Raw genomic sequence first — 11,341 nt, 5'->3', positions numbered from 1 at the left:
AGAAGAAAAATGAGGAGAAAAAAAAAATTGCTTTTATATTTTTTGATCAACCAATCACAATGAACTACGTCGCGGTTCTCAAGGGTTATTCAAAGTGCTCCCTAAAGAATCGATTCTCATGTAAATGGATTTTAAATGGATTGTTTATTCATGAATTGGGGCCCAAACCCAAGAGAAATCAGGAGAGTACCCCTTAGTAAAGATGGTCTTATGTTCATGAGCAAATAAAGAAGTTATTGTTTTTTCCTTTTTTACAATTTTGTCAACAAGAAGAAGTTATTGCATTTTTTTACTCTGTAGTCTGTATCCTTTTTAATTTAATGTTGGGCCAAACCACGGGGACACGCGCTTTTAAAACAATTAAAATAATTAAAAAAAAAAAAAAAGTTGAAAAGTCATGTTTGCTCCTCTGGGTCTCTCAAATCGTCTCCTCCGCCATGCGAACGAACTCAAAAACTCAAAACCTCTCTCTTCTTCTTCCTTTAGCTTAACTTTTTAATTTTCTTCTTCGAATCTACGGTATCAGATTCAAATCGAGCTTTAGGTTTGTTTTTTTCAGCTTCCGTGTCTGCTTCCACTTGTCGTCGTCTTCTCACGATGAGTGAGAACTGGGAATTTGTTCGATTAAGTCTTCAAAAGCGTGCTCTCGTGTTTCTTCTGGTGATTTTGAGCTTCGGTTCTTCCTATTCGTTGAAATTTCATGGTATTTACTGTTCTCTTTTCTTTTGGCTGCCAGTAAAAATAGAAAGCAAGTTCCTCCTTATGATTGTTAGTTTCGATTTCGTATTTCAGGTGGTGGTTTTCTCGAATTCGTGACGAATGATCTATTGTCATCAGATAGAGATGCTGAAGATTTGTAAGTTTCAGCTTTCGATTTCTTTTATTTTAGTTTGTTGAACGCAGCTGGATTGATTTAGTAAGTTCTAAGTATTTTAGATAAGAAGACCTCTTTGTTGGTTTTTTTTCTCAGATTTATACATTAGGTGTTTTTTTACTTCTTCAAATTAGGTTTCTGAGTTTGCTAAGATCTTATCTAGTGTTTTAGCTAATTTTAAAGTTGATTGCTCACAATGTAGAATAAATAGTTTTGATAACATGATTTTGAACATGAATTTTGGTTGTAACATCAACATCAATGTAGCCGGTATTTGTAGATCTATGACTTTTTTGAACACCAACACCTTACTTTTTAGATTTTTTTTTTTTTTTTTTTTTTTGAGTGAACTAATACTATTTCTGAGTGGTACTACATGAACACCGACACTGTGTATTTTTATGCATTTTTATGCCAAGACTTACTTGATTTTTGTTTACTTTGATATTGCTGCAGTTCTGTGGTATAATCATTTACCTCCATCTGATTTAGTTTTAAGTATACTCAAGTTTCATTTTGCCTTTTTGTCTCTTTTGTAGGAGAGCAGTTGGTTTTCACAGGAAATTACTTGGCCGTTTTCGTAACCCGTACACCCATTTGAATTCTTTCAAGGGTCGCCCTGTGGCACGAGTTACTCCTCCGTCATCTTCTCCGAGACCTATTTCCACTACTAAAGCCTCAACATCACCTCCGCCACAAAAGAGTCCTCCTCCTGCACGACATGTTTCCGCTCCACCTCCTTTTGTGCACCCTGTGAATTTTCCTATCCTACGAAGAAGCTCCAAACCTTCTTCAAACAGCACGGTTCCTATAGTGGCTGGCTGCTTTGGTGGTGCTCTGTTTGTCATCCTTTTAGCTACTGGTGTCTTCTTTTTCAAAACTAAGGCTGGGAAATCTGTGAATCCTTGGCGTACAGGTCTTAGTGGACAGCTTCAGAAAGTGTTTATAACTGGTAATTGCCTTTCTCTACTCGCTGATACTAAGTGGCATTGTTAGTTCTGAATGATTGAGGTTTAATCGTCGTGCTTGTCCCTGGCAAACTCCATTTTCCTCCCATATTAATGATGTGCAAATTTGGTTACTCAGGTGTCCCCAAACTCAAAAGATCTGAGATCGAAGCTGCCTGTGAAGATTTCAGTAATGTCATTGGGTCTTGTCCCATTGGTACATTGTTCAAAGGGACACTATCAACTGGGGTGGAGATAGCTGTGGCTTCTGTTGCTACTGCCTCTGCCAAAGAATGGACAAATAACATAGAAATGCAGTTCAGAAAGAAGGTTTTTCTAGTCAACCAATTCCCCTATATTTTTAATGGATTTTGATTCATATTACCTTATCGTTCATGTTTTGATTAATTTTTCAGATCGAAATGTTATCCAAGATAAACCACAAGAATTTTGTCAACCTTCTTGGCTACTGTGAAGAAGATGAACCTTTCACTAGAATCTTGGTCTTTGAATATGCATCAAACGGATCAGTCTTTGAACATTTACACTGTAAGTAAATAAGCTTTTTAAACATATGAGTCATTTACACTGTAAGTTTTGTCGATTTAAAATAGGAAACAATATTTCTTTGTTGCAGATAAAGAGTCAGAGCACTTGGACTGGATAATGCGGCTAAGAATAGCAATGGGCATAGCATATTGTCTTGACCATATGCACGGGCTCAAACCACCTATAGTCCACAGCAGTCTTCTCTCATCATCAGTTCAACTCACAGAGGACTACGCAGTCAAAATTGCAGATTTCAATTTCGGATACCTAAAAGGCCCATCAGAGACAGAAAGCAGCACCAATGCACTCATAGATACAAACATTACAGCAACAACACAAGAAGACAATGTTCAGAGCTTCGGGTTGCTGTTGTTCGAATTGATGACTGGAAAACTCCCAGAGTCGGTTAGGAAAGGCGACTCAATAGATACTGGATTGGCTGATTTCTTGAGAGGAAAGACCGTAAGGGAGATGGCGGATCCAACATTGGAATGTTTTGACGAGAAGATTGAGAGTATAGGCGAAGTGATCAAAAGCTGCATAAGGGCAGACCCGAAACAGAGACCGACAATGAAGGAAGTGACAGGGAAATTACGGGAGATCACAGGATTATCACCAGACGATGCGATTCCAAAACTTTCAGCTCTATGGTGGGCAGAGCTGGAAGTGCTGTCCACTGCGTGAAGAGACGATTACTCTACTTCACAACAAATCTGTAAGTATTAATATGAAGATTTGAGTGAGGTTTTTTGAGTCTCTTGTGAAGCTCTCTTGTCTTCTCTTTAGGCTACTTTCATCTATATATATAAAATCTATGGAACTTAGTTTATATAAAAAACCCGATGGATCCATTTGCTCTTATAGTAAACAGAACATATCCGAGTCTCACGGTACGACCCCTTTTTTTGGTGTGCATAAAATGTTGATGGTGGTTACTGTGTTTGTAAATTAGTTACTACGTTCTTTTAAATGTTTAAAATCATCAGTTTCTGAAGTATCTTTAGAGAAAACCGACCAAAATAATCTATTTCAGAAGTGTTGCTCGATCAAATAATTGAGTTGAAGATGGCACTCGTAATATAATATATCTCTCACCATAATTGCAGTCTTCAGAATCGAATTCAGTAAATTCAATGCATAATTAACAATTTTTATCCTAGGCAAATTTAACACTCCATCTCCTATGCCACATGAAAGGTATCGTAGCTAATAATACTAAACCACATGCAAGATATCGTAATTCGTATTTCGTAGCTAGTAGTAATCATATGTAACCTTTTTATGGCAATGGTAGCAACATATTACACTGATGGTTGATATCATTGTCGTTTTCCATTTATTTTTTTAGTCAAAGATTTATTACCGCTGTGACTCTGTGTCACAAAATATGATAAAAATGAAGAAAAAAAAAGGAAAATGTTTGTGAGTCGACATGAACAAATAACGATGGCCCATCGATGTAATCCAAAACGGTATCGTCTGAACCGTCGGATTACAGATTGCAAACACACGGCAATCACACATCGTCTACACAATCAAATCCTTCGAAGCTGGTTGGATTATAATTTTTTAAAAAAAATTTTTATTTTCCACAATCAAAAAAACAAAAAAACAAAAAAAAAAAGCAAAGACAAAAAAAAAGAAAAGAAGAAGCAATCGTACAGAAGTGATCTCTAGGTGGGGGTATATGCTCGGAGTATCTCTCCTTATCCCTCCTTGGGGTTCTCTTCAAAACCCCTTCTTCCTCCTCCTTCTCCTTCTGTAACCAACCATCTTCACCCACCCGCCATGGCTAATCCTCAAGCTTCTCCAATCCACCAGAATCACCTCTCTCTCTTCCACTTCCGCACTACTTCCACGTCTCCTTCCTCTTTCACCTCTCTGCATTTCAGAAAGCCTCTGCTCTCCCTCCCTTCTTCTTCGTTATTGTTCTCGAAGTATCCGCAGAGTGAACAACAGCAATGTAATAACCACCAGGTGAGACACGTGTCCACCGTGCCTGTTGAGTATCCGACACCGACTCCTCCCGAATCCGACGATTTCTTATCGGAAATCGACCGGCTCAAGTCTCTCCGAGCGAAACTAGACGTTTCCTCCAAGGACTTGCGGCGGAAGGACGCGGTCATCGACGCTGATCCCAGAGTTCGTCGATTCTTCAGCGAGAATCGAGGCGGTTTATCTAAAGTTTTAGGTTCGCTTGGTTTGAATTCGGAAGAGATGTTTCTCGTTAAGTGTGTCATCGCTGCGGGACAAGAACACGCGCTTTGTATGAATTATGAGGAAGGATTTGAAGAAGAAGAAGAAGAAGAGGAGTATACAGTGAGAAGTTCTGTGAAGAGCGCACTTTACGCATTGGTTGAGATGATTGAGCGGTTCGATGTGAATAGTAGTAGTAGCGGCTATAATGGTGGTAGAAGAGACATGGGTACAGTTTTAGGTGCAGAGGAGATTGCTCACTTCAGAAAGTTCTTGAAGTTTCTGGATGAAATTGAACAGTTCTACGACTGCATTGGAGGAATCATCGGGTACTAATTCTTAACTTCTTTTTTAGTACATGGAATTAGATGAAGATGCCTCGAAAGTTTTTGATTTTTGGTTTTTGGGATTATATACACTGCTGAGACATGCATGATTGTGTGTCAGATATCAGGTTATGGTTCTTAAGCTTCTTTACCAATCAACTAAGAGGCGTAATACTAGCCGGTCACATATAGTTGAAGAATTATTGGGTTGTCAGTACTTAGAAATGCATACTCCTAGCGTTCTTGACCTCACTCAGAGGAAAGAGTATGCCTCACAGGCGGCTCTATGGGGAATTGAGGTTAGTATTGTGTTATTGTTTTTGAAGTTAACGGAATTTGTTGTGTATGGTTTCTGGATTATAAGTTGTTTTTAATATTAGGGATTGCCAGACTTAGGTGAAATATATCCGTTAGGAGGTGCAGCAGACAGATTAGGGTTGGTTGATACAGAAACAGGAGAATGCCTTCCTGCAGCAATGCTTGCTCATTGTGGACGAACTTTGTTGGAGGGACTTATTAGAGATCTTCAGGTACATATTCACTAATTACTTAGAGTGACTCTTGGTGGGTTTGTCTATATTTGAATATTTTAATGGATGAACAACTGTATTTGTTCATGTGCACTAGTCATGTTATATATCCTTTTTTATTTTTTTGTTAATTGCTAGGCTAGAGAGTTCCTTTACTTCAAGCTTTATGGAAAGCAATGTGTCACACCTGTTGCCATTATGACAAGTACTGCAAAAAACAACCATGAGCATGTAACTTCGCTTTGTAAACGGCTCAAATGGTTTGGAAGAGGTCAATCAAATTTCCGACTCTTTGAACAGGTATCACTGACATACATTTTCTTCTGATTTCTGTTACCTGTTTAATTGTAACAACTGTATTTGAGCATTATTACACACAGTTAATGGTATGTGGTTTTTGATCTAGCCTCTCGTCCCAGCTGTCAGTGCTGAAGATGGTCAATGGATAGTATCAAAGCCCTTTGTGCCTGTTAGTAAACCTGGTGGTCATGGCGCAATTTGGAAATTGGCTTACGACAAAGGTGTCTTTAAATGGTTTTTCGATCATGGAAGAAAGGGAGCAACCATTCGCCAAGTTAGGTTAGTTACTTGTTCCATTGTGAAGTTGTCACTAAAATAAAATCAGAACTATCTGGATTTAGTCTTTATAATTGTCATATTGCAGTAATGTTGTGGCTGCCACAGATGTTACCCTCTTGGCCCTTGCTGGGATTGGCTTACGGTATAATAAGGTAGACTTGCATCATATAAGTATATAACCTACATACTTCAAAAGATTACATGTATCACACTTTTCGAGATGATAAGGAGAGCATCTGGTGTTGATTGCAACTGGTATTTAATGTGGCAGAAACTTGGGTTTGCATCATGTAAAAGAAATGCTGGAGCAACTGAAGGGATTAATGTATTGATGGAGAAGAAGAATTTTGATGGGAAGTGGGAATATGGTATATCGTGCATTGAGTACACAGAATTTGATAAATTCGGAATCTCTCCTTCCTCAGATGGGTATGATATTTCTATCATTGAGTTTGTTCTTGCTTAAAGTGCATATCCGAGAACTTATTCATAGTATCTCTGTTTTAACTCAAAAATGTGTGAATTTATCTTCTCTTTTGTTGTCTGTCTATAGTGTTAGTTATTTTTTCTTGTTCTCTGGTTAAGAAATATCTAGTGCTTTTTATTAGTGTGATTCTTCAATATTCATATTATTTTTCAGCTAAGAGTGCAAGACCAAATCATTATTCCTTTTTTACTTCTGAAGTTTGCAGGCGGATTTCCCTGCCAATACAAACATTCTATATGTTGACTTACACTCTGCCGAGTCAATTGGGTCTAGCAGTAATGCAAAAAGCTTACCAAATATGGTTCTTAATACAAAGAAGCGAATTGAGTACATTGATCAGTGTGGAAACTATCACAGGTTTGTATTTCTGAACATTTATGTTAAGTTACCTTCTGTTCCCTTGTTATATGTCAGTGTCACAATTATTTTTGTGGTGTTTTACTTCTAAATAGATGCCTCAGTCAAATCGTAACTGCTGCTTATAGCTAAAATGGAATCCGTACTGATTCCTTTTGACTTTCAAAACTTATTTCTTTCCTCAAATGGAATCACCAGTCAGTCTCTTACTTTAAAATGTTTACTTCAAATAAACTTTAGGAGTTTACATCATCGTTAGCAATTTTCTTATTACTTTACTTTTGGGCAGCGTTTTGGGTGGTCGACTGGAATGCACAATGCAAAACATAGCAGACAATTTCTTAAATAAGTTTCCATCTAGATGCCAGGGCAATCTAGAAGGTAAATTTTATTTGAATTACTTGCAATGTAAATGTATCTGTCTTTAGGTATTACTGACTCTTAATGTTATCTTACCAGATAAACTGGATACGTATATTGTTTACAATGAACGAAGAAAGGTCACTTCTTCAGCTAAGAAGAAGAAACCACACGCAAGTGCTGCATTACACCAGGTTACCTTTCTCGAGCCAATTGTTTAGTCCTTCTTTGTCTATTCTTGTCTCATTGCATGGATTTAGCATTCAGTGGAATTATATTTAAAATAAAACTAATTTTTTGAAACGGATCTATATATTTCTTTACAGACTCCAGATGGTGCATTGTTGGATATACTACGAAATGCATATGAGCTCCTTACGGAATGTGATATAAAACTTCCCATGGTTAGTTCATAGACACATACTTTATATGACTTTTTTTTTTATTACTACTGCTATTTCAGACTCATGAAGATATATTACATGCCAGTGTGAATATTATCTGTTACAACTTCAAATTAAGAGTTAATAATTTTATTCGACTTCTCTAGATTGAACATAACGATAACTATGTGGATTCGCCACCTCCGTATCTCATTCTTCTGCATCCTGCTCTTGGTCCTCTTTGGGAAGTTTCAAGACAGAAAGTAAGTCAATAGTCTGCTTTTGTTGTCTGCTTCAGAAAGTCTAGCAAATGCTTTATTATGATGAATCTTATATAATCGCCGTAACAGTTCAAGGGAGGGTCCATTTCCAGTTGTTCAGAAGTGCAACTAGAGATTGCAGAGTTGTCATGGAACAACGTTCAGGTTCTCAATATTCCTATCCTGCCAACAAGATTTCACATAGCTTTCATCGTGTTGAGTTTCTAAAATTCTCAGTCACCTTCTTGTCCCATAGGTTGATGGTAGCTTGATCATCACTGCTGAAAATGCCATGGGTTCAACAACTATCAATGATCATGGTGAACCAATATTACAATATGGATTAAGGTAGGAAACCCTGTACTTGATTATCTCTGTAAGATACATGTCCATTGGTTTTGCTTTTGCATGTTTGAATTCACAAAACTTGATTTGTAGGTGTGGCAAGTGTAAACTGCATAACGTCAAGGTAATGAACCGAGGAATCGATTGGAACAGTAAATCAAATGTTTACTGGAGAAACGATGTGAACCGGCTTGAGACTTGTAAAATCATATTGCACGGAAATGCAGAATTCGAAGCCAGCAATGTAACTATAGAGGTAAAGTAAAGTAACAAGGAAGTTTGTGATGGATTAGAGTGTATGCTTCAAACCAAGTGATCTATATTCTTTTTGCAGGGAAACCATGTTTTTGAAGTACCCGACGGCCACATACTGAAGATCACACAAGGAAATGCAGGTCAGTGAATCTTATACAAAACCAATGATAGGAAATCAAACTAATTTGACACTAGTATTGAATGATTGCATAATTTGGTGTTGGATTCAGGTTTAAGCATCCACTTAGAAGCAATGAAAGAAGAGGTCTTGGAAACAGGAAGCTGGTATTGGGACTACAAACTTAATGGATCCCACATTCATCTTCAACAAGTAGAGGTTTCACAAAACTAACCCAATCCACCCAAGAAGTAGAAGGAAGTATATACCCTCTCCTTGTCCTTGAAAATAAAACTAGAAAAGTGTACTGTGCTGTAAATGTTGCTCCCTTGTAAATTAAACAAAACAGTTCACCATCTATCTGATAACTTCTCTTTCATGAAAAAAAAAAAAAAAAGCTTGAGAGAATCGTAAAATCCATACTTGCACAAGAACTCTTGAACTTGAAGCCACAACACAAATACATACAGATTCATTTACCACATTGGTCTCTTTTCTAATAGAATCAAAATCAAGACTTTAACACATTGGTCTGATAAAAATCACGTAAAGCATCACCCATCCTCAATCCTCTAACATTCATCTCCTTCAAAACTAGCTTAGCTTCATTAAACCTCTTCCTCTTGATGAGCTTACTAGCCAAACTCCCCCAGTTCTCTTCATCCAATCTCTTATCTCTCCCGGCGTAAGCCATCACAAACTCAACGCTCAGCGCATAATAGCCACTCTCCACCATCACACCAATAACGTGCGCATGCGTGGCGTACAACACCGGTAACCCTTCTTCCTCCATCCTCCTCAGTATCGCCATCGCCGCTTCAACCTTCCCCGAATTACACGCGCCTAACACAAGCGCGTCGTAAGTACGCGTGTCCGGGGACATAACCTTTCCCTCCTCGTCTTCCTCCATCTTCCTCAACACCTTGCTCGCCTCCGCCACGTCGCCGTCGTAACAATGCGAAGTCAAAAAGTAATTGTATGACGTCACGTCCATCGGAACGGCGTGAGATCTCATCAGTTCCACCACGCGCCACGCTTCCTCGATCTTGTTCTTCTTCGTGAGCGTGTTTAAGATCGGATGAAACGTGGAGGTTGAGAGCTCGAATTTTCCGATCGCCATATCTTTGATCAAGGTAAGAGCGTCGTCGATCCGGTTGAGTTTGCAGAGACGCGCGATGAGAGTTTCGTAGGCGTGTTTCCGAGTGTAGCCGGCGTCGGTATGAGGCAAAACACGGCGGAGATCTTCTAAGGAGGAGGAGTAAGAGTCGGTGTTCGTTAGGAATTTGAATGTTGCGGTGGTGTTGAAACAAGCGTTTACGACGCGGTTGTTGAGTAGACGGCGTACGGCTTCGAAGTCGCCGGAGCTTCCGGCTTCGAATATGAGGTTATCGAATTCGGCGGTAGTACGACGATGACGAGGAGGAGAAATTGGATTGGGATTTACGGTTGAGAATGAACGTCCCGAGATCGATTGAATGAGAAATCTGGAATTGTTTGCTTCTTTAACGAATCGCCGGAGAAGAGACATCGTCGGATTTAAGGTCGACGGGGATAAAAAGGGTTTAAGCCGGAACTTTAGAAATGAAGAAGAAGAAGACAACAGTACTGCGCTTGAGATTATTGGGCTAAAACTTGTGTTCGGAGGATATATGGGCCTTGAAGGCCCAATATTAAAAGCCTATCATTTATCTCGTTTCATTGTCTAGGGTTTTAAGAATATATATATTCCATCTTTCCATCATCTGGTGTCACCTCTCTCAGCAGGATTAGGGTTTTGAGCAAAAAGGAGTGATGAGAGCTAAGGTAAACTGATCTCCCAATCTTACTGAGTTCGTAGTTTGATTCATCTGCTTTATCTTGTTACATACTTTGAGCCAAGATATAGTCATTTTCGTTCTAAATGATTAATTATTAATTGTGGATCTGGTTTTTTTTGTGGTTTGTTGGTTCAGTGGAAGAAGAAGCGTATGAGGAGGTTGAAGAGGAAGAGACGAAAGATGAGACAGCGATCTAAATAGACACTTCTACCTACCCCCGCTAGTCTCTCGGTTTCTCCCCTTTTCTCCATTTGTGTTTCGTTTGCTTCAGTTGTTTTCTTTCTTCCCGGAATTTGATACTACTTTTGCTGTATTAAGTTGCAAGCTTTTGCTGTTGGATTAATGGATTTTTCAATTAACGTTAAGCTTTTAACTTCCTCTTTGTCAATTTTTCTTGCGATTTAATATTTGTCTATCTAGCTTATTTCATCTCATTGTTGCTACTAGTTAAATCTCAAGGCATTTGCGAATATTGTAGAATTTTTGGAAATAGTGATTCGTAAACGGATATTATCTGGTCTGCAATCATTTCTGATTATCAAGTCCCTATGTTATGTTGCAATTGTAGAGTTCTTCACAAATGCTCTTGGTTAGTAGATCTTTTATTGTTTCTCATTTCTTTACGGCTTACTTTATTGATCAACACTCCTCCACTATTTTGCTGCATCAATCTGTGGTTATGAAAGTATTACCTGCTTACTAGACCAGATAATCTCATTTGTTTTAGCCTAGAGATGATGTAAATCAAACGTTTCATAGTAGTTAGTCTTGTGGTCCAAATGCGTGAAGAGATAGTAACCTTTCCCACTCACAGTTTTAAACCAGAACATTAGTATAGCCATAGGCCCTCCTCACTTTCCCTTGCTTGTGATCTTGCATGGTTAATGAAGATGCTGTAGCCATCATATTAATCACTAGACATTTAGATCTGTTGTCTTTGATGTGTTTTAGGAGTCCT

At 38.5% G+C, this 11,341-nt stretch overlaps 2 protein-coding genes and 1 pseudogene across 3 annotated transcripts; 2 read left to right on the top strand and 1 right to left on the bottom strand.

Moving 5' to 3' along the window:
• The first annotated feature begins 216 nt into the window (after positions 1-216).
• On the top strand, positions 217-3,135 carry LOC104791894 (putative inactive receptor-like protein kinase At3g56050). The gene is made up of 6 exons (XM_010517899.2): positions 217-703; positions 793-856; positions 1,414-1,826; positions 1,961-2,151; positions 2,238-2,370; positions 2,459-3,135. Exons 1-6 carry the CDS (start codon positions 598-600, stop codon positions 3,052-3,054), a joined length of 1,503 nt encoding a protein of 500 aa, XP_010516201.1. The 5' UTR covers positions 217-597; the 3' UTR covers positions 3,055-3,135.
• Positions 3,136-3,908: 773 nt separating this feature from the next.
• LOC104791893 (UTP--glucose-1-phosphate uridylyltransferase 3, chloroplastic) lies at positions 3,909-8,924 on the top strand. Its single transcript, XM_087454184.1, has 17 exons — positions 3,909-4,895; positions 5,014-5,191; positions 5,273-5,422; positions 5,561-5,722; positions 5,829-6,001; positions 6,087-6,153; positions 6,273-6,430; positions 6,687-6,845; positions 7,135-7,226; positions 7,305-7,399; positions 7,532-7,609; positions 7,756-7,851; positions 7,939-8,013; positions 8,105-8,196; positions 8,287-8,449; positions 8,528-8,588; positions 8,679-8,924. The coding sequence occupies exons 1-17, from the start codon at positions 4,159-4,161 to the stop codon at positions 8,798-8,800; spliced, it is 2,658 nt and encodes an 885-aa protein (XP_087310310.1). The 5' UTR covers positions 3,909-4,158; the 3' UTR covers positions 8,801-8,924.
• A 50-nt stretch (positions 8,925-8,974) lies between these two features.
• Positions 8,975-10,224, bottom strand: LOC104791892 (pentatricopeptide repeat-containing protein At3g56030, mitochondrial pseudogene; annotated as a pseudogene). Its single transcript, XR_015559669.1, has one exon. The product of XR_015559669.1 is annotated as a pentatricopeptide repeat-containing protein At3g56030, mitochondrial pseudogene (transcript).
• Positions 10,225-11,341: the final 1,117 nt, after the last annotated feature.

The sequence above is a fragment of the Camelina sativa genome, chromosome 6 (genome assembly GCF_030686135.1).
Source record: "Camelina sativa cultivar CO46 ecotype springtype chromosome 6, ASM3068613v1".
Taxonomy (NCBI): Eukaryota; Viridiplantae; Streptophyta; class Magnoliopsida; order Brassicales; family Brassicaceae; genus Camelina; species Camelina sativa.
The sequence above is the reverse complement of the archived record's forward strand: the minus strand, read 5'-3'. Positions and strand labels throughout refer to the sequence as shown.

Excerpts from the sequence above, each read along its gene's own strand:
- LOC104791894 (XM_010517899.2), top strand. The coding sequence starts at position 598 with ATGAGTGAGAACTGGGAATTTGTTCGATTAAGTCTTCAAAAGCGTGCT. Across the intron at positions 857-1,413 it reads GATAGAGATGCTGAAGATTT|GAGAGCAGTTGGTTTTCACA; the intron begins GTAAGTTTCAGC and ends TCTCTTTTGTAG. Across the intron at positions 1,827-1,960 it reads TCAGAAAGTGTTTATAACTG|GTGTCCCCAAACTCAAAAGA; the intron begins GTAATTGCCTTT and ends TTGGTTACTCAG.
- LOC104791893 (XM_087454184.1), top strand. The coding sequence starts at position 4,159 with ATGGCTAATCCTCAAGCTTCTCCAATCCACCAGAATCACCTCTCTCTC. Across the intron at positions 6,431-6,686 it reads ATCTCTCCTTCCTCAGATGG|TTTGCAGGCGGATTTCCCTG; the intron begins GTATGATATTTC and ends TTACTTCTGAAG. Across the intron at positions 8,589-8,678 it reads GATCACACAAGGAAATGCAG|GTTTAAGCATCCACTTAGAA; the intron begins GTCAGTGAATCT and ends TGTTGGATTCAG.